General features: G+C 51.1%; 5 protein-coding genes across 5 annotated transcripts; 2 read left to right on the top strand and 3 right to left on the bottom strand.

The window, feature by feature from the left end:
• Positions 1 to 365: 365 nt before the first annotated feature.
• SAPIO_CDS0260 (uncharacterized protein) lies at positions 366 to 5,884 on the top strand (the record flags this gene model as incomplete). Its single annotated transcript, XM_016783084.1, has 10 exons — positions 366 to 1,343; positions 1,411 to 2,651; positions 2,781 to 2,867; positions 2,926 to 3,091; positions 3,149 to 3,298; positions 3,369 to 3,563; positions 3,937 to 4,216; positions 4,360 to 4,708; positions 4,922 to 4,953; positions 5,004 to 5,884. 10 exons carry the CDS (start codon positions 366 to 368, stop codon positions 5,882 to 5,884), a joined length of 4,359 nt encoding a protein of 1,452 aa, XP_016646717.1.
• A 322-nt stretch (positions 5,885 to 6,206) lies between these two features.
• SAPIO_CDS0259 (uncharacterized protein) lies at positions 6,207 to 8,761 on the bottom strand (the record flags this gene model as incomplete). The annotated part of the gene is made up of 8 exons (XM_016783083.1): positions 6,207 to 6,281; positions 6,334 to 6,446; positions 6,516 to 6,730; positions 6,784 to 6,929; positions 7,073 to 8,213; positions 8,294 to 8,415; positions 8,525 to 8,678; positions 8,736 to 8,761. 8 exons carry the CDS (start codon positions 8,759 to 8,761, stop codon positions 6,207 to 6,209), a joined length of 1,992 nt encoding a protein of 663 aa, XP_016646716.1.
• An 814-nt stretch (positions 8,762 to 9,575) lies between these two features.
• SAPIO_CDS0258 (WD repeat domain-containing protein) lies at positions 9,576 to 14,192 on the bottom strand (the record flags this gene model as incomplete). The annotated part of the gene is made up of 8 exons (XM_016783082.1): positions 9,576 to 9,826; positions 9,920 to 10,148; positions 10,244 to 10,494; positions 10,574 to 10,820; positions 10,908 to 11,348; positions 11,425 to 13,767; positions 13,841 to 14,032; positions 14,112 to 14,192. The coding sequence occupies 8 exons, from the start codon at positions 14,190 to 14,192 to the stop codon at positions 9,576 to 9,578; spliced, it is 4,035 nt and encodes a 1,344-aa protein (XP_016646715.1).
• An 865-nt stretch (positions 14,193 to 15,057) lies between these two features.
• Positions 15,058 to 18,151, bottom strand: SAPIO_CDS0257 (uncharacterized protein; the record flags this gene model as incomplete). Its single annotated transcript, XM_016783081.1, has 3 exons — positions 15,058 to 16,926; positions 17,002 to 18,000; positions 18,074 to 18,151. The coding sequence occupies 3 exons, from the start codon at positions 18,149 to 18,151 to the stop codon at positions 15,058 to 15,060; spliced, it is 2,946 nt and encodes a 981-aa protein (XP_016646714.1).
• Positions 18,152 to 20,009: 1,858 nt separating this feature from the next.
• SAPIO_CDS0256 (Conidiophore development protein hymA) lies at positions 20,010 to 21,221 on the top strand (the record flags this gene model as incomplete). The annotated part of the gene is made up of 2 exons (XM_016783080.1): positions 20,010 to 20,633; positions 20,757 to 21,221. The coding sequence occupies 2 exons, from the start codon at positions 20,010 to 20,012 to the stop codon at positions 21,219 to 21,221; spliced, it is 1,089 nt and encodes a 362-aa protein (XP_016646713.1).
• Between the last annotated feature and the right edge of the window lie 393 nt (positions 21,222 to 21,614).

The following is a 21,614-nucleotide window of genomic DNA, read 5'->3' as shown; positions in this document are numbered from 1 at the left end:
GCCTCACTCTTCCAGCCTGCCATGTGCTCGCATAATTGCCCACACAGTATGGATAAATGCATATCACGTGAAGATAGTTGATTGCCTCGAAGTGAATTATGCATTAATTATGCAAGCCTGAGCTTTTGATTCAAATTATTAATTAACGGGACTTCAGTCCATGATGGTGGTAGTTGACAGCCAAGCAACACTGATCAATCTCCCATTTCAAGAAGTCGCAAGTTTCTCTCAAGCCCATTAGGTACCCTTCTCAGACTTGGCAAACTGATTAATGATCCTATTCGAGCAGCCGATTTAATGCCTGACTACATCACAACGACGGATGCTTCCTAGGCTTCGATGGCAGACTCCTAACCACGAACAAGATGTTCTCACTGTCGTCCGCACCAGCCAAGCAGTCAGTTAGCGAAACAATTACAGTGCTCAGCAGTCGTCTTAGTTCTGCCACCCTTTTAGAGGATCGCCGGGGGGCAATCCTTGGACTACGCAGCTTTGCAAAGGATTACCCAGCTTCGGTCGCATCGGGTGCCCTTCGGAGTCTAATAGGATGTCTTACGAAAGATGGAGAGGATGTGGACACGGTTAAGGTAGTGCTTGAGACCCTCTTGATGCTCTTTCGACCAAATGAGGACAGCCCCGAGGCTTCTGAGGAAATCGCCCTCTGGCTTGCCGACGAGTTCACCCAACGTCAGGAGAACATTGCTTTACTGCTTGACCTTCTCCAAGCGAACGATTTTTATTCCCGACTTTATATTCTCCAGCTTCTCGGTTCTATCCTATCGGCTCGCATCGAAAGGACAGAAGAATGCATCCTCTCGGCCCCGCTGGGTATCTCCACCCTTGTTGGATTACTAGACGATCGTCGCGAGGCAGTGCGGAACGAAGCTATTAGCCTCCTGATCTACCTGACGCCATCTTCTACTGAAATACAGAAGCTAGTCGCGTTCGAGGGCGCGTTCGAGCGTCTTTTCACAATTGTAACCTTAGAGGGCTCCCTATTAGAGGGTGGCCAGACGGTAGAGGACTGCTTGATCTTGTTAGCCAATCTTCTCCGGCAAAATCAATCCAACCAGTCACTGTTCCGGGAATCTAAGTGCGTCTCCCAGTTAGCTGCGCTTCTAGAGAGCGCCTACAAGACATCTCTTCAGGAGGAGTTGGCATCATGGGCCCAGGCCCAAAGGAGTCGCAACATCTATGCTCTCCTAGCTATCATCCGTCTTCTCCTCTCTCCAGGGTCAGTTAACCTTGCTCAGAATCAGGGCGCGTTCTGGCAAACAGGGCTACTATATCACGCGTTACAGTTAGCCTTCTGTCAGTCGGCAGAAGGGCAAATTCGCGCAGAGGTGTGTCGTTTTCGCATCTTCGAACCTCCATTTAGCGCCAGCATGATGCTTACTTATCCTATTATAGGCGTTGATAGCTTGCGCCGATATGGTTAGGGGAAACGCAGATCTTCAAGGTAAATTTGCGCAGCTAACTGTGCCAAACCCACTTTCCGACGAAGGTGACGCTACCCAGGAAGGGAGGGAGGACAAGACGAACATGGTATATGTAATCGACGGGTTGTTGGATCTTACCCTAGGAGTACAGCCCTGCCCAGAATTCAACTTGCGCATGGCCGCCTGCGAATGTATCAAGTCGTACTTCTTCAAACATTCTGATATTCGTCGGCACTTCCTTTCACGGGCGATTGAAGGCCATCTAGCAGACCGGGATGAAACCGGCAATATCCTCACGATTCTCCTCAACCCCTCTCCACGCCTGGCGACCTCTGATCCCTACGGAATCTGGTTTGCTGCTATCATCATGTTTCACCTGGTTTATAACGACCCGACTGCTAAGGCTAGCGCCATGGCAATAACGGAAGGGGATGTATCCAGTGGTGAAGAGGTGGTCACAAGCATTCAAGCAATTACTTCCCATCTCATATCTGGTCTATCACGGGGCGACAACCCTCGGGTTCTAGTGGCGTATGTGATACTGCTCTTAGGTTGGTTGTTTGAAGATCCGGATGGAGTCAACGACTTCCTTGGGGAAGGTAGCCATGTCCAGGGTTTGATACAGGCAGTGACACAACCTGCCGAGGGAGTTGATGAGATCGTTCGTGGTCTCTGCGCCATGCTCTTGGGCGTCGTGTATGATTTCTCGACCAAGGATTCGCCAATTCCGCGAGCAACGCTCCAACCTATACTGCTAGCGAGGATGGGCCGAGATAAGTACCTCGACAGGTTAGCGAACCTTCGAGCGCATCCCTTTATTCGCGACTTCGAGGTTACGCCACAAAAGTTGGACGGCTCAAGTTCCGGGAAGCTTGCCGATGTCTATTTTGACGACACCTTCGTCGAGTTCCTCAAGGATAATTACAGCAGGATCGCTCGAGCCATCGATAGAGACCCGGACTTGGAGACTCCAGTCATGGCCAATGGGGTAGAGAAGGGTGTGTCACGAGAACTTGTCGACTCGCTAAGGGCCCAGCTGGAAGAGAAAGAATCGGCAATTCAAGATATGCAGAGAGCCCTAGACTCGCTGAGGCATGAGTTGTTACAGGAACAGGAAAATTCCCGTGCTGCTCGTGGTGCAGCCTCGAGGGATATTGCTAAACTAAAAGATGCAAATGACACGCTGAGGAGGGAGTACGAGGATGGCATACGGTAAAGTTGTCCCTGTCGACAAGCCCCCAGGTCTATCATGTTATAGACAGGAGTCTCCTACGAACGCAGTTTTGGTTTACTCGCCTATACACACACACACAAACAAGGCTAACCGTTGTACGACAACAGGAAACTGGAGGCCCAGCAACGTGCACGAGATGAGGAGCACAGGAGTGGGCTTGACATGTTGAGGCGAAATCGTGATGAAGAGATCCGGTAAGCACGGCAAACATAGACATTCACCAGGTCAGAGGCTTACTTGGATGCCGAACAGTCAACTTCGGGCCACCCAACAGCGCCTTGAGGATGATCACAAGCGACAAGTAGAGCAGATTCGCCATGCGGCGGATGTCGAATCAGAACGATACCGTCGACGATCAGAAGCGGAAGTGGCAGACCTCCGGGCAACCATCAGTCGGTTGGAAGTGGACTTGATGAAGGTGTGTTCGATGTCGACCTTTCGCATTTCTGCAGAACAATCAATAACATCAAATCAGACGAATAAAAGCAAGGCACAGGAAGTACATAGCATTCGAGAGGATTATACGAAGCAACTTGCAGAAAAAGCGTCGACATTGGAGAACGCCACCGCACGAACTCGAGAGCTTGAAAAGCGCGTTCTTTCAGAGACAGAAGGGCGTAAAAAGGTGAGTAATAGATCAGTGTCGCGGTCCAATACCGGAAGACTTGTGCGGGTTTTCTAATATTCGTGAGTAGGCCGAGGCATTGGCAGCAGACGTCGCTTATGCAAAGGCGACGCTTCAAAGCGAGCTCGATGATTTATTGATGGTTCTAGGTGATACCGAGGAGAAGCTCGATAGATACAAAACACGACTGAGCCGGCTGGGCGAGGAAGTATCGGACGGGGGCGAAGAAGATGATAGTGATGAAGACGATGAAGATGAAGATGCGGTGGGGAGTGATACCCATAGCTAGACGGCAACAATACTGGCCCCCCAAGCACCCGTGGTAACCCCACCTTCCACTACTCGTACAGTAGTGGCTACAAGCTCAAAGATTGACCTGGCGCCGCTGGAGCCGCAGGAGCCACTGGCATTGATGGCTCAATACTATGGTCTTGGGCGTTGCCATCAATGATGCGCTCGATAAATGCAGTAGGCGCTTATGCCTGCCCTTTTTAACCCCAAAGGTCCCACCACAGACGCCAAGAATAGAATAGATTTCTGAACCGTGAAAAAAACCCAATTTTGAAAAATCAATCACAAGAATAAATTCCTTTGGCATCTTCTACTGCCAAAGGCCGCCAAAGGTCCGAGTCAACTAGGCATCGTTATTCCACGAGAACCAACTTCACAATCAATTCTATTTTTCGATGGATCCCAAAGGTGATACGGTGTCGCTGGGGAGCTCTGCCTCGTCTTCGGACGGCGAATGGCAGGATATTGAGCCAGACCAGGAGCAAATCTCCGTTTTGTCCTTCTTTGACGACGTAACGTTCCCTAACGCGAACGAAATGCTTGACTACAGCCGTGAGAAGTATGGCTTTGATTTTCTAGCGACCCAGCGGCGCCTCGGTCTCGATTTCCACGGAGCAGTGAAGCTATGTAATTTTGGTATGATTCTAGACCCAAGCCCTAGACCGCTCCAAGAGGATATCAACATGAGCCTCTCTTTAGAGAGAGATGCCAGACGCTAATTTTGCCTCGTACCTTGCCTGCCCACGCAGTCCGACGTTGTGCTCGCTCAGGCCAGACCTTGCCCGCTGTCATATCGGCGCAAGATATTGAGGACGACGAGCTGCTGCGTCCGGTGTTGGATGATGATGGTCTCATTATTGAATTAAGCGAGCTCATCGACGAGGGTAATCAATCGGGCCAGAGTACCAACCTATCAAATGAAAATGATTTGGTGTCCAGAAACCAACTCCTTGAAAACGAATTGTCCGAGCTTCAGGAGCAATTTAAAAACTACCGGCTGGCCGTGGAGGAGACCCTCGACCGCCGATGGGGTTCTGATCCATCTGCTCCGTTGACAGGCGACGCTGAGGGCCGTGCCGAGCGGCCTCGGAGAAGTCCCGATACCGAATATTGGGAGTCGTATGCCGGCCGAGGCAAGTCGTTCCAACCTGGCCTCTCTTCTCAACTTCTCTCTCGCTTTTATTCTCTTTTCCTCCTTTCCTAACTTGCCTCCAGATATCCACGAGACAATGTTGAAGGACGTTATACGGACAGACGCATATCGGGATTTCGTCTATGGCAACAAAGAGGTGTTCCATGACAAGGTCGTTCTTGACATCGGTTGTGGCACAGGTATGCGAACAAGTGCTCTAGCTTGATAAGGGGTGTGCAGTAGGGGAAGAACTGTCTTCTCGCTAACACATGGTGACTCTAGGGATTTTGAGCATGTTTTGCGCCAAGGCAGGAGCCAGAAAAGTGCTTGCGGTTGATAACTCGTCCATCATCCAGAAAGCTCGGCAAAATGTTATAGATAACGGACTGACTGACATCATTACCTGCATTTCCGGCCGGATAGAGGATGTCACTCTTCCCGTCGAAAAGGTAGATGTCATCATCAGTGAGTGGATGGGATACTGCCTTTTGTATGAGGCTATGCTCCCGAGCGTCCTCTGGGCCCGTGACAGGTATCTCAAACCCGACGGCCTTCTCGTGCCGAGCGTTGCGACTATCTTCGCTGCGCCTGTGTCCGACGACGAGTATATTTCCGACAACGTGTCATTTTGGGATGATGTATACGGCTTCAGCATGAAATCCATGCAGGAAGGGATCTTTGACGAGGCAGAGGTCAACACCCTCCCTGCTACCGCCCTCTGCGGAGAGCCATTTCTACTTACCCAACTACAGCTACATGACATAAAGCCCGAAGACTTAACTTTCACAGCCCAGTGGTCCTCGAAACTAAACCGGGACATCGATAGGGTGGATGGCTTTCTCGTTTGGTTTGATATCTACTTCACCGCCTCACGACACGAGCAGGTCTCGCCTCCATCACAATCCGCTCAGCTATGGAAGGAACGCAGTACAACGCGTATCGCCTTCACTACTGGGCCATTTGGGACGGAGACTCACTGGAAACAGGGTTTGCTGCTCGCCCCGCCGGTAAAGGAGGAGACTTCTAATCTCAGTGCTGGGTTGGAAATTTCTGGAGAAACTGCGTTCTCGTCCCTCGAGAGTGATTCAAGGGCATTGTCGATTAAAACGAGCTGGAAAGTGCCTGGTCGGAAGGACCGTAGCAGAATATGGAAGCTCCGGTAATGGCAGGTCATCATCGAACCTGGCTCGCTCTTGAGACCTTGCTCTGGGCTCAACTGGGGAGTCTCTTGTTGGCATTACAACAGGTAGACGAATTTCCTTGGTTCATTCGGGAGGGTTGGTGACAATAAGTTTTGCGGCAACTCTTCCTTTAAAAAAGCAAAAGTCTCGGTCCAACATGTTTTATTGTCCACGTCTGGGAGTAACAACACCTGTTTTGTTACTCATTGCTCGATATTGTGCATGAATGCACAACGTCAACCTATGACTGGCCGCCGATCTAGACGGGCAGTACCACCGTTCTGACCATCCATGAAGTCCCCAATCACGACCGAGAGGTTCGCAAGCTCTCTAGAATAAGATTAACGATACTCAAGAATCCCTCCCCGAGAATGAAGCCCTTCGAAGATGCCGTTAGAAACAGTCTGAGTAAAAAATTACAGGCTACTTACCGATGCTATGACTATCAGGGGTGTGCTAGATTTCTTCAAGACGGCCTGCCAGTACCAGCCGAACAAACCACCAACCGCCCTCGCCAGCGTGAACGATGGGACGTTATACATTCCTAGATACGTTATGATGTAAGCTCGGATGTTGGATCACAAAGGCGAGTTTTCACACGGGAGAGACGCACCAACTGCGACTGCAACCCCTCCTGGAATCAGTGCACGCCAACGTTTCCCTGCCGATGTTATCCTCGTGATGGTGGTGGCGGAGAAAAGTACGCCGGCGCCAATGGCCCATTCCTTGGCCATTGGAGGAAGCCCCTTCCCGGTGACCAGCCTCGCTGTGAAAATCCAGACGTAGGCAGTCGGGACCTGGAATAAGTCGCCTGGGATTGGGTAAACCCTTGTATCCGTCAGCACAAATGGACGCGTTCTTGATTCATTGGGAGGACGAACGTGGTATAGAGCTGGTATATGAAGGCGCTCACAATGGCGCCGACGGTGGCGCCGATGACTTGGCCCCAGAACTGCGCATTAGGAGCTGCACCAAGAAGATGACCTGTTTTTAGGTCCTGCATGAGCTCGCCCGCTTGCAGCGCCCCCTTTTGCGCCCAGAAATGCACGTAAGCATGCGATTCGAATACAAAACCTGGATATATTTACGTACAGCTTCAGACTATCAATTGGTGAGCGGCAGAACTCTAGGGGTGGGCTATTATACACTGGGAGGGAAGATGAAACTTACTACCGCCCCGGAGATGAGGTTTATAAGAATCGCGGCTTTATTGGAAGCCGGTACGACAAGTGCAAAGAAGAGTTGCGCTAATTTGCTGATGCCGGAGACTGGGTTGAGGTCTGTCTCCCCCAGGGCACGAACGCCCATGACACTAAGCACAAGCGCCATCGCCACAGCGAGGACAGTTGCATATAGTGGTACTAAATCGCGGAAGACAACATGAATACTCACTATACATAAGAGAATGGAAGCGGCAAGGCCCACGCTAATAGTGCGGTTGCCGACTTGCTGCTCGGGAGGGGCATCTTCATCCAATTCCTCGCCCCTGGCCATTTCGAGCCGTGGGCGAGTATGATGCTCCCAAATGCTCCCGCTTCCTGATTGATAGAGCCCCTGCTCCGTTGACTCCGGCACTAGCAGCGTGTTTTCATCATCGGTGTTGCGGAGCTGGGTGTACTGGGTCTGGATGCTGCCCTTGCCTACCAGCGACTTGAAACGAGATTTCAGGAGTTCAAAAAAAGCTGGTCCTAGGAGAATTTGCGACCCAACATGAGCAAGGTTAATAATAGCATCCGACAGCATTATCGAAAGCGAAACCCAGACTATCCACCCTTTACTACCCGTGTCCCAATCACCAACAGGGCCAGGTGCCCATTCCCGATAATGGGCAAGAGGAGAAAGGATGGCCCAACCGACGAAAGCACCGAGGGCCATGTGGAGGGTTGTCTCAGGTCCCATAATAACGCCTTGTCCAACATAGGCTAAACTGGGATTGAATGTCCATAGCCAGGATTCTGCGGCAACTCGGCCAAATATTGGAAGGTTACGGAGGACGGGGTAGAAATGCATAGCGAGAGTGAATACCCCGGAGATAATGAAGCACACTAGGAGTAATCTTATGTTCGTGCCCCACGGGCGTACTACCTTAGGTTCGTCGTCGTCAAGGACGGATCCCGAGTCGTCGCCAATTCTGTCTGAAGAAGAATGCTGGCTGACTTTGGGCACTAGGCTTGCGAATGCCCCTGACGATGCGTGGTCTTTGCTGGTTTCGGAGGGGTCAGGCGTCTGGCCATGGAGAACGCCTATTAATACAGCCGTGCTAAAGCCACTAGGGAAACGTAGCCTTTCGCGGATAATGACCTGCCGGCGCCTTCATCTAGTTAGTGGTAATCCCGGTGATGAAAAGGAGAAGAGACTGTGGCACATAGGTTAGTGGGTTGGGGCCCTTACAAAGGCACTGCAAAAACGACGCCAAAGTAGCAAAGGCCAAGAGACCATACGATGAGCTTCCAGGTGCTCATCTGTATAGGCCCCATCTCGTCGGGCGAGAGCAAGTAATTCATAGCCGGCAACTGTAGCAGTCAGCAATGCCTTCGCAAAAGCAGAAGTTAAACCCGGGGTGGGATGTTTGGTTTTTTTTCTTCTCCTTTGCTGAGAAGAAGGTGGACATACAACGCCTACAAAGCCACAACCCAGTGGCATGAGGGCCATGCTTCCAGCAACGGTCTGCACAAGGACGTTCTCGACGGGTGAGAACGGGAAATCGAGGTGCTTCGACAGCGTCCTAAATAGGCCAAACCCTAGCAGGCTTGCGGGAAGAGTCATAGGACTGACCCTGAATTGGACGGATCAGCCCAAGTAGGTAACAGCAACGTGCTCTGGAAGAACTCACCACCCTGTCTGTAACCCGAAGTACATGTTCGAGAAACATATAATTAATCCGACCAGCAGGCCTACAAAGAGGCCCCGGAGCGTAAAGCTGCGTCCAGGAGGGTGTATCAGCAGCTCGCCACCAAGATGGCTTGCACTTTCTGGTCTTAACCCCCTGTCAGGAGCCATCGTTGATCTTATTGAAAAGTTGGGTTTAGGGGTCTAGAAGAAGGACTAGAAGGACGAGAAGAAGAAGCACCGAGACTCATCTGAAGTACGGAGTAGATAGGGATCTGACTTTCCAGTGAGTAATATTAAGCTGCAAACCACCACCTGAAAAACTAAGAGGAAATCTAGTTGAGGTCGCGGATAACTGCAACTTGTGGACAATCTCAGCCTCTGTTCCTCTGCTGCAATGAAGGAGAAGGATAGAAGACAGCGCCGTGAATGATTTGTAATTCGATCGAGAATGACAATAGTTCCGTCAACGTTGACTCGACGTCATGATGTGGGTGGTCTCGCGTGGATTGTCCGGATTGGGGATGACGTATCACGTGCTGTAAGAGAATTCATGTTCGGAGTCGGCAGTTAAGCTCCGCCCTATTCACGAGTACAAGTATAAGTAACATTAAACATGTCCGTGATATCACGAAGAGCGTAGGAATAATCTAGATTGTTAACTTGCATTCTAGTTGAAAAAATCCCCTGGATGTTTGTTGGGTTGCTGAACGACCTCATTAGCCACTGCCCCCACAAATGCCCTCTCACAAATGCCCTACCATCCATGCTGCTCAAGATTCTTTGGCTTGGGCGGCGGGGGATGCACACTAGATATTACGATTAACGACAGGAAACGCAAGGATTACAGGCCGAATGAGTCGAAAAACGAGTTCATATCCGGCTCTTGTCTTTGTGTTGGTTGAACCAAACTCGTAGCTCGGGTGCCGCCATTTTCGCCCTCTGGCGGTCCCTTCTCCCCATGGAGTCTCCTGAAGGGCAGGTCTGCGATGACTACGGAGCTTCGTCTCTTGAGGAGTGCGAGGGGATTCGCAATATCACCATGAACCTCGGGCAGTCCGCCGACGGGATGGCGCGGGAACTCCCAGTTGCGGACTGGGAAAAAGAGTTAGGCAAATATCATTTACCAGCACCGAAGGCGGTGCCATGGCCATTTGGGGCGGAGGGGGACAGGAAAGAAAAACCTACCAAGATCCAAGCCCAAAAGGTCACAGCCCATGCGGTCATATATCTTGGCACTATGGAGAACGAACTGCCACTCGGCCTCTGGGGTGACCTTGGAAGCTCCCCGTAGAGTTTGTAGTGTTTGCTGTCGCAGCTGAGCGTAGAGAACCACAAGCGCTGGGTCATCCGTGAGGAAGATTTGTGATTTGATGTCAGGTGTTCGAGGCGTGTCCAAAAGATGATAAACTGGAGTCTGTAAATAAGTGGTCAGTAAATGGCTCTTTGGAAATCCTTGAGGGTAGGAAGGTAAACCGAAGCCTGGCTCGAGTTACTAGAAGGTTGGCATACTATCAGGGCCCTCACAGCCATGTCCCTCCTACCGAGAATCCAGAATGCCCATGAAGCGAGCCACCGGTCGCCTTCCCGAGCAGCATGGGTCAGGACTTCCTCCTCCAATAGCCTTCTGAATATTAACCCATCATCCCCTTCATACAACCGCGCTATTGCAATAGCTAGCTGAATATCGTCTAGTTGTTCGACACACACATTGACCGCATCTTGCAAACTATCGCCGAGGAGGAAAAATGCCGCGGCGTATTCTTAAGAAATACCGGGCGCGTTAGTTAAGGGCTTCGAGATAGGTTAGAGGTAGAGAATACAAGAGGGCAACAAACTGACCAAATCGACGTCTGCTCATCAAGGCGTACGCATTCTTGAGCGCAACCATTTTCCATTTTGGATCCTCAAAGTCGTTTGATAGGAGTTTATAAGTAGCGCGTTGTTCTGGGTGCCAGGTTGCGATCCGCCACAGGGTACGCAGGACGCCCTTCTGTCTCAATGCCAGGTAAAATAGACTACAGTTGACTGGATTCTTGGCATCTCCCTTCGAGTATTCGCTCCGTGCGATCCGCTCAAATTGAGTCCGCTAGGACACAATAGCATGTTAGTCATGGTACGACGTGATGCAAGGCAGGCGGCTTTCGCTTTGAAAAGTATATGGCTTGCAACATACCATGGCGTTGGCGTCTGACAGCCATGAAAACATGCCGCTTTCCCTTGCGTGTTCCCAATGAAGAGCCCCTTGATATTGCCTTGATACAAAATCAACAAGAATATCCTGGCTATTGGAGTGAAACGCCCAGTTGATATCTCGCCAGGATATTGCCATGTCGTTGACACGGCCACGTCGAAGCATTGCCTGACGGAAGAAAAGCAAGAAGCGGGCACCGTTCTCGTCGAGAGACCTGCGATGCTTTTCGACCATTCCTAGACATTCTACGATATCTGCGAGTTGAATTTGTTCCTGGCCGGATAACTGAGCAACGTTGACTCGCGTTAATTGATCTTTAAGGGACTGAGATGTTTCCTCTGAAAATGATTCCTCGGAGTCTTGCATTGGTCGGCCAGATCCTAGGTAGCTGCCAAAACCGCCCTGTTTCTGGCTTTCTTCGTCCTGTGTCCCTTGTTAGCTCGCGCTATTTGAGTGACGAGGAAGAGGGAAGACTGCTAGACATTGTATGATTACATACCTGGGCCGCACCATAAAATTTCGCTAGATCGAGATCAAGGTAGCTGTCAAGAAACTCGCCCTCAACAAGGTATTTCATCGCATTGTGCAAGGAAGCAAGTATATCTTGCACAAGTGTAAACTTCCCCGACAAGATGCACTGGCTTAAAAACTGAGGATGAAACACAGGCAACGGTCCGTTCAGTCTTTGGACGGTCTCAAACATGTCCCAAGTGCCATCCTTTCCTTGAGGCAACTTAAGTTTCGGGATGAGTGACGTGGTCATATCATAGCGCCTACTGAATGTGAAAATCTGATTCCCGGCGCCGACAACAAGGTGACCATCACCGAGCCAGGTTGAATCTCCAATAGGATGGGGTGTCAAATCTTGTATAGAGATCTCCCGTATCGGCGCCCACGCAGGGCCCTTGTTGAGGTAGTCAAACCGCATCTGAGAGATAAGTACGACTCGAGATTGGTAGCCGACAGCAAGGATCGACTGGGAGTCCGGCGTTGACGTCCAATCAAGGTCTTTGATTACGTTTTCAGTTTTGAAGTCTTGCGAATATTCTAAACGATAGCCGCCAATGTCCCATATGGTGAACTGAGACCGGGTTTCGTTGACCAAGGCGGCCTTTTTCAGCGTGCTGCCGCTCACTCGGGCGGGGTTTGGTATTCCCGTCTCTGTCGAGGATGTAGAAAGCCACCCGACACTATTATTCTTGATGTCAACCCTTGCCGTCCAGAAGTCAACCCTGCCCGAGTTTGTATACGAGATGGCCACATCCCGCGCAAACACGTCCAGGAAGCCTGTGACGACCGGGGTTGAGCCCGCAGGGTCCACGGGCAGCACATACGCAAGGCCGTCTGCACCATGCAGGTCAAATCTACAAAACTCGCGCACCGAACCCAGCGGTGATTGAGCTCTCCCATCACGTTCATCGCCGGGTACCCGGGCCGCCTGAGAATCGGACCTTGGTGATGAGGAATATTGTGGAAGCTGAACCTCCCAGACCAGTCCTTTTTGTTCGGAAGTCACCGTGGCGATATGGGCCACCAAGTTCTCCTCGACTCGCTGCCGGGGAAGAATCAAGAGGCATAAAGGCTTACCAGAAATGGTATACTCCTGGCTGTCAAGAAGCTCGGCTGTCTGTTGCCGACAATCCCAGAGAGATATGGTTTTGTGACGAAGAAAGATGACAAACCGACCCTTTCTCAGAACGGATATGCGGTGAATATGGCCCTCCCCAGGTATAGTACCTTGGAGACTAAAGTGGTGAGGGCCGGCTCGACCAGCATCTTGCTTCCACACAAAACTCTCGCCGCCAGCGGTCCTCGAGACAACGGCGCTTCCGCTATAGTTTCGAACCATTTTGGTTATGGGGGCGGAGTGGCCAGACCAAACTGCTGAGAGAGACAATCGCTGCTGGTTTGTTGAGGGACTGAATAGATCAACTACACTGGCATTGTAAACCTCAATCCTGCCATCAAGACTTTGGAAAAGTAGGACTAGCTGGCCAGTTGATCTGTCACAGTAGCTATGCATTTGCACATGACTGTCCGAGCTGGACGCGCCCAAGCTGAGATTAGGGAATGAGAATTCCCTCGAGTTGACGTATGCGATATTAAATATCGCGGTGGATGGATGCTTCTGTACGCCTGGAGTAAGGTATTCAAGAGCCCAAGCAGACATTATTCCTGAGCCATTAAAGATGAGACAGATCTCGGGGTTCTTCGTGGCGATCGATATGATGTGATCTATCGGTTGGCTTTGTTTTTCCCCGTCTTCTCCTTGAAGTTGGACAGCCTTCTCAACTGCCAAAGAAAAGTCCCTTCCGTCTATAATTCCGGCCCAGCGGATCACGCGGGAGCTCTTCGGGCTTTCTTGTATAGAGGATGCGATGTCTATCTTGCCGCACAAATGCAACTGGGAACTGGCCTGGCTGTCTGCTCCAGCCCAGACTCGGATGATACCATCGGCGCAGAAGGTATACAGTACATTTTCGATGGTCTGTTCAGGATGAAACGGCTTGCGCCACTGGGCTGCCGTAACCTCGGTGGGATGGATAAGGTAGGAAAGGTCGAAATGTGTCTCTTCGGAACCAAAGGCTAATCGTCGCCAGATTTGGACAATGCAGTCGCCGTAGCCGGTGGAGGCAATGTAGGTCGAGTCGTAGGATAGGGAGGCAACAGAGACGGGGCCAGGGAGAGATGCCACCCACACGCGGCTCGGCTCGCCTCGTACCGAGTATAGCACCAGCTCATGTGTTCCGACGAGAAGATCGCTGGATGCGCCCCAGGAGAGGGAAGGAGAGATAGGGCAAGGAAGCGCCCCACTAAGGGTGATCGTCGAGCTGGGAATCCACTAGTGATTGTGGGCTGTTAGCATAGGTCGACGAAGGATGGCGGTAGTAGTAATGGCAGCGGAATATGCACACCTTGTGAGACCCATTGGAAGTACGAGCACAGGGCCGGTAAAGTTGTACAGAACTTCGTGTGGATACGGCTATGAGGCCCGAGGTCTCGTCCAGGGCGATGGATTCTAGCGGATGGTCTCCATTTTCGTAAATAGTCTGGACAAGGTTCTGCGGCCCGCTTAGGATGGTAAAGGCATTTCCTGTGATGTAGGCCTGTCCCGGAATGATAAGCTCTTGTTACATATGCGCAGCTGCGCAGCTACGCAGCTGGTGACCTTCGGAAACAACTCACGGTGAAATGTTGCTGCTTCCAGCAGCCAGTCGCGAGAGCCTGACGCCGGCAATTAGGACGTCCAGGAAGAACGGCTGTCATGCTGTATGTTGCGGGTTTCGAAAGCACATATTCTAGAGAAACCTGCAGGAGGACGGCCGGATCGCGAGGATGATGGACGTTGTTCAAGACAAGATAGACTGCTGGTCCCTGGGGTCCATCCCTCTGGCATGCCCGAAGAGCACAGCGGGTGTGTGGAAGCTGGGAGATTCGATCGTTTGGTCCCTGCGCAGGATTCACTATTACAGGGCTGTCCGGCGGCGGTCGCGGTTGGAATTGACAGCTTGGCTTGATGCGTCGATTGTTTGTCGATATCGAGTCGTCGGCTGGTCACATTCGGTGGGCAATATTGGAGTATAATAGTTTAAGTTTGCTGCGAAGCACTGCACTGTATGTACACAGGTAACTGCATGTTCCAGGTGACCTCATAGCTCGCGAGCTTGTTGAGGTAAACTTAGGTCCGGCACAAGTAATACCATAATGATCAGGAGCTGCGGTGGTGGGGCAACATCACGCCAAATCTATTGATTTGATGCTCAATTGGACGCTCACAACGGCACTTCTCCAATTGTAAACTTAAGTAAACTTGGGAATAACACTAGTTTATGCAAGTTCAATATTGGCTCATATTGCTGCTATTAATACACTGTTGCAAGACCAGATCCTCAGCTCTTCAATGGCGAGCAATATCCTGTCGTCTGTTGATAAAAGCGATTTACCAACCTCTGCAAGTCGGCCGCTTCAGTCTGGCGCCAGTTCCCCCGTTACTTGGTATCACGATATCATGTTGGTCTTCGGTGCGTTCATGAGTGGCCCATCAAGACGATGAGGCCGGAAGACATCTCCGTTACTGCAGTCGGCAGGATGTATTTGAAAGTGCTACTAGTCCGACCTCCCCACTCTGCCTCTAGCTCTCGCCCTCATATTCACCTTTCGCCTTTGTCCTGGTCATGTATCTCTCACGTAGTTCGCGCTCATATGGCGTGGGCAGTGGGCCAGCTGGCGTGGTAGATGGCAACCCCGCCAGAGATCTCGCCGGGCCAGTCCGTCTTGTCGGGGTGTTTATCGTCCCGACGAGACTATCAAGATCACCATCATCGTTGTCCAAACGTAAACGGGTAGACTTCCGCCTAGGGTCTAAGAAATTCGATCTCGACCATAGCTGCATATTCCCTGGTGTAAAGCGGTGCCGTTTTGGAACCTCACGCCACGCCGCATCGCTTTGGCTAAGGACTGCGTTGACTGCGTTGACACTTCCTTGACCAACGTCCTCTTCAGGTTCATTGCCAGAGTTAACTCCACCCCAAAGCAGGAAATTCTTGATGAGGGCCTCTCTGCGGCGCCTTTCGATCGTATTCGCCGCATTGTAGGACTGGCCTTCTGCCCATTGAAAGGCAATGTTCCATCGAGTCCAGCACGAGTCTAAGATACGTTCAACCCAGAGTTGTGACGCTTCTGCATCGCCGTAGATGCATGCTTCGGCCATCGCGCGCCAGTTATCTAGTAGGGAATGTTTCAATAAGTGCTGGCTGTGCTGGTCAAGGACTAGAGCATGTCGTACACCCCGCATCCAACTCTTCATCACCGAAGCCAGTAATTCTTGGTCATGAGTGCGGACTACGTGCGTCCAGGTTCGGTTCAAGGCGACCGTGGAGACACATGCGGCTCTCCATTTCTCCCAGCAGCCAAGGACGAGGCGCTCATTAATTTCGTTCTTGGCCATGGTGTAGGTAACCCTCAGTTTTCGCTCTCTTTCACGCTTCGCCCAAGTTTTCCAGTCCCCAAACCTGCCATGAACAGAGAGATAGAACGCGCCGCGCTGTGCCCATCTCTCCATTTCGGTGTCGTGAGTGGTCGCTTCAAACCAGTCGTTAAGGTTATTTACCTTGGTGGCCGCGTGAGATCTATCAAGCACCATTGCATTCAGGCTTGCGGAATCTTCGGCTAGCTGGTGCCATAACTCGAACAGAGACGTGATGACAGGTTGGGAAACATGTACGGCGGCGGGGAGCATATGGTTCGTTTGAGCCATGCTCTCAAGCGCGCCTGATCGACGTAGAAATAATTTAAAGATTCCTGCTCTGAAGCGGTCGTCGCGTTCCAATCGGAATGTCTCAATCTTCTGGAGAGTTACCCACAGCAGGAAATACTGCGATGCTAAGCGAAGGTCCTGGTCGACTTTGAATATCTTGACCTTCGTATCTAGGTTCCATAAATGAAAGTACTTTGATAGCGTGTCTTTAGCGTATAGGTTCGTGGCCTTCGCATCCCCACGAGGAAGCGCAAGCCATCGTGAGAAGAGGGTAGATAACATGCGGCCTTGAAAATGGTGGGCACTAGAAGAAATATGGTTTCCGAGGTGTTTTGAACGAGAAAGCCAGTCCCGGAGCGTTTTAACAACCACAATGGCCTTGTGGTGCTTGTCTGAATCAGCGGTGGCCCGAACCCGAAGTTGGCTCGCCTGCAGCCACAAATGGAAAGCAGATTCTTTGAGACGCCGAGATCTTCGAGATTGGACCGTGCTTTCAAAGGTGAGCCTCTGCCACTCCGTGAAGGTGTTTGATAAAAGGGTTTGGCGCCGAGCTTGATGGGCAGTCTCCTCTTTTTGTTTTAAAACTTCCAGCTGCTCGTTCCATCTCGGGAGGTAGACTCTGTGAACAAAGGTGCGGATAGCACGGTAATCCCCTAGGGCAACCTCCTTCCACGAATCGAAGTGTCTTAATCGCAGTATGTGTCTTCGAGCAACCGCAGTCCTCTCGGTTTTCAACGCGGAGAGCTGATGCCAAAGAACGAATCCAGTCGTTAAAACGTAAATTTGGCGAGCCCTTCCCGCTACTCTGTCGCAACGTACAGCATAGGACTCGAGACACGCTGCCTCTTGTGCTGCTGATCTCTTCCAATATGCTAGGTCTTTCCACTGGGTGAGAAGTGCCTCAGTCACATTACGTTCGTACACCGTTTCAGCCAATATCCTGCGATATTCCTCGGTGTTTTCGGGAGGGGTAGTCAAATTCAGCCAAGAGTTAAACAGCCTCTGTCCGAGAAACGCCAGCTCGAGCTCCGCAAGTTGACTGGTTCGCTCGTCTGCTGACGCATCTTCAAGATCATCAAGAAGGGCTTGCTTGTCCTCTGAGGCAGTGGGGCTGACCGGATTTAGGGTATTGGTACCGCTAGCTCTGAGGGCCATAGGCAAGTCAACAGGGGTATGCCGTGCTGGCTCTTTCCTGCGCGGTGGCTGAGCGGGGAGATTGTGTTGGGGGATACTACCAGCACACGGAATGTGAGCCGGATGCCCGTGCGAGATTAGCCGGGTCGTATGAGCAGTTTCGGTCGCCGTCGTGCCGGCAGACTTGGACGAGGACGGCGACTCTGTCTCAGAGTCCGCGGAAGGTAGAGCGGCGCCTCCGGCAAGATCCTTCTCAGCGAACTTGGCGCGGCTAACAAGGGTCGGTCTGAACCGGGGCGATGTGATTTCGGTCTGGGAAACCTCGGAGAGCTCCGGTTCCGCGGGTATTGAGCTAGTATCGAACTCGAGCTCAATCCCCATCCGCGACAAAACCGAACCGAACTTCTCCAATAGCGTTCCCTCGCCTCGCTCGCCTCCAATCCTAAAAACGAGCCTCGAGAGATGCTGGTCATTCTCCGGGTCAATCCCATGCGCGGGGAGGACTGCATCATAGGCTTGAAAGAGAGAATTGGTAGGGACTCTGTCCTGTTCTGGGAGACCGTCCAGGTGCTCCTGGGCGGCCACGACAATCTCGTGGATGACGCTAATGTCTAAGAGGGAGGATGTGTCCGTTAGCCGCTGCCCCCTGGAAGTGGAGCTGAAGAGCGCGAGGTTGGCAGAACACTAAATACCTTCATTTGTGTAGAATATTTCCGACGAGTTAGTTGATATTTCGGACCCAGGTTTGCCGTCATACTGGGCCAGCGCTGGATAAGGCAGCAAAGACGGCATGTGAGGCCTTGCTGTATGGATCGCATGCTAGGTGGAAGTGCATTTCAGGCTGGGAGCGGTTCAACAAGTAATGCGACACGAGCTGCCGGGTTGGGGGAGACTGGCGCCGAAGAAGCGGTGTTGGGTTCTCGAAATTCGCGTGTTGTCAAGGGCGGCTCGCGAGTGGGATGTGCGCATTGGGCGCGTTAGGGACGATAGAACCTGGCAGTGTGCCCAAGACTGCTGTGAATAAGAGCTTGGTTTTCAAGAATCTCGTTTCCACACCGTCATTGTTGAGTCGCGCGAGTCTTAGGAATGGGCATTTGGACCGACACAGCAACGCGGATTGGAGGTTGATACAAAAGGTACTTGGTGGAGAATCTCTCAGTCGCGTCGCCAGCCATCTCTTTTCATGTAGCCAATGTACGGTGTACGAAGGTACGAAGGTACCCGGCATGAGCAAAGCGTAAACCCGGTAGCCGGGATAATTACAGATACAATAATATTCCATTTATCGCATTGCCGTTTAGATACATACGCCTGCCAACCTTGTTGCTCCAGCTTCCAAGAAATGACTTGGCTCGCCGTCTATTATTGCTACTTACTTCGCAGTTTCTGAATGAAGGCACAATACCATTGAGAGTCTTTGCTTCTCAGTATGACGCGACCAACTCCTCGACCTATACAAACGCTAGCAACGGCTGTTTCGCAATGCTCTCCACAGGTGAGGAGGACCCCCTCTGAGTTCTGCATCCTTGACTAGGTCGACCTCAGTGGATGACAAAAATATTCATGTTCGCTAAAACTCGCCTGAATAGGCTGTTGTCTATGGTCGATGTGTTGTCGCCGACTTCAATTCCGTACACAAAGACAAATGCCTTAAAGAATTTATGTCGTTGAAAGACTGCTATTTAGTATGTATCGCTGGCCTGTCCAAGCAGTCGCCATGGTTTTCCTGTTGCTGACAGCATCAATATAGGCCGCTTCTCGTGGACGAGGGAGACGGACTTGACCGGATGGTGTCAGCTGCCAAGGCAATCAATCTTCTGGCTCACATTTTCCAATCGCTGTGCCGACGATTGGTTGATTAATATTGACATTGATGTGTTACCACTCTGAAGTTTAGTAAACACATTGGACGAAATTTGAAGTAAAGCATACTTCTGTGTTGTACTTCGAGATTGTGGTTGCCCGAGGAGAGGAACGAGGAGCTTAGTCAACTATTGTTTACTTTCTACCTGTGTAGTTTAGATCCCACCTCTAACATTGAAGTTTGACCCCTCTTGATGTTATTTCCTCCTTAGACTTGCAGTTAAATGGATCCTGGCCCAGTCGGAATCTCGGGAAAGCCATAACAAGTCGGAGACAGCCCGACAGGCTTCTGTTAGTTATTACCCCGCCGTGTTGATCGATTGATGGATTGATCTGTTAATGGAACATTGCATTGATCAATAAAATCCAGCACTTCGCGGATGCCCTTGAGTTTATGTTCACGGCCCGGATCTGGATGTAATTGCTATTCGTAGAGTCGTCTACGAAGTAAGCCACAAGGGGATCGATAATACCCAGCTTAAGCCTTGCCAACTTTCTCTGGTGTTTACCCTTTCTCTCGGCTACGCCTCGCCTTGATATTTTCTGGACCCTCAAGGCCCCTCCTCCATTGATTGATGCATTGCGAAGGAGTTTTGTTAGAGGTGACTTCCATTTTAGGAGAGGCATCAAACCGCCCGTGTCCATGCACTGCTAACGCTCTCTCTCTCTGTGACAAGGAACAATAGGATTAGATACACCCACGTCCACGCACGCGCCTGCGTCTGCGCCCACCGTCCACTCCCTTGCCATCTCCTTTAATCCCTTAATAACCGTTGCAATCACGCTCCTCGTCGATCCGACTTGTCGTCCATAATAATTCCAAGTCCAACATGTCCTTTCTCTTTGGACGCGCCAGGTCTAGGCCTGGGGTAGACCTGGCGAAGCAAGCAAAGGAGTTCCTGAGAAACGGCACCACCAAAACAGATGATCTCGCCAAGGTCTTGTCACAAATGAAGCTCGTCCTTCAGGGAGACCCCGACACCAGCCCAGATCAGATTTACCACCTTGTCACGACCGTCATAGAGGAGGATCTCCTCTACCAGCTTGCCGTACACCTACACAAACTGCCGTTCGAGTCTCGGAAGGATACGCAAGTCATCTTCTCCTATATATTCCGATTCCGACCGGCCGGCGCATCCCCGAAATCCGATCCAGTAGCCTTGTCGTACGTTGTCAATCAACGACCTCAGGTGCTTGTTGAACTATGTCGTGGGTACGACTATAAGGAGAGCGCTACGGCCGCGGGCGCCGTTCTGCGGGAGGTATTAAAAGTCGAGGCTGCTGCGGCGGTTATTTTGTATGATGATGGAGAGAAGGAGGGCTCTAGCACGTACGGCCTTGCCGGTATCGAGCGAGATAAGCCGCAGAGCGGAAATGGAGTGTTCTGGAAGTTTTTCGAGTGGATCGATAAAAGCTCCTTTGAAGTTGCTGCAGATGCCTTCACTACCTTTAGAGTAGGTCTATATACCCCGAACATCCCACTTGACTATACACTACCGCTCTATCCATCAACTATCGCCAGCATCAGTGAACTCGTTTGGCCACCGTACTGATGATTCATTTTCTGTTGGCTCTAGGAACTCTTGACGAAACACAAGGAGCTCGTACCGCGGTATCTCACTGTGAACTTTGAAATGTTCTTCTCCAAATACAATACTACCTTGGTGCAGTCCAACAGCTATGTCACAAAGCGTCAGTCGATCAAGCTGTTGGGAGAGATTTTACTCGACCGCTCAAACTACAGTGTGATGACAGCATACGTCGACAGTGGTGAGCATCTGAAGATCTGCATGAATCTCCTTAGAGACGACCGCAAGATGGTTCAGTATGAGGGTTTTCATGTCTTCAAGGTCTTTGTCGCCAACCCCCACAAATCTGTTGCTGTACAAAAGATCCTTATCATGAACCGAGACAAACTTCTCACCTTCCTATCCAACTTTCTCAGTGATAGGACTGATGATGAGCAGTTTATTGATGAGCGAGAGTTTTTGATAAAACAAATCAAGAACTTGCCCCCCCAGCCCATTCCACCTCAGAGGTAACTTAGCTGCAAAGGTTACTTTCTAGGTTGAATCAGTTGCTCAGTCGAGCAGAAGATCGATAATATGGAAGCGGGGAATGAGGATATCTCCCCACCCCATGCTACAACTCCTCTATACAGATCGCCCCCCACCACTTCACTACCCCTCCAGGTCCTGGTAATTGTGTGACAACACAGCAAGCCCGAAGGCGATAGTATGACATGGCGGATTCAAAACTGGAACAGCTGTATTTCGGAGCCACCTCTTGTGGAAATCAGGTCTAGACGGGCGATTTCGACTCTGAAGGGAGGCTCTGCTCAGAGGGCAATGAGCCTTGTGAATAGTCGCATCTCTAGGCACCAATACAATCATGTTTTGCCACTTTGATGATGAGAGAAAATGCGGTGAAGAAAT

This window comes from Scedosporium apiospermum (genome assembly GCF_000732125.1).
Source record: "Scedosporium apiospermum strain IHEM 14462 chromosome Unknown SEQ_SAPIO_0011, whole genome shotgun sequence".
Taxonomy (NCBI): domain Eukaryota; kingdom Fungi; phylum Ascomycota; class Sordariomycetes; order Microascales; family Microascaceae; genus Scedosporium; species Scedosporium apiospermum.
This window is presented reverse-complemented; position numbering and strand designations above follow the sequence as displayed.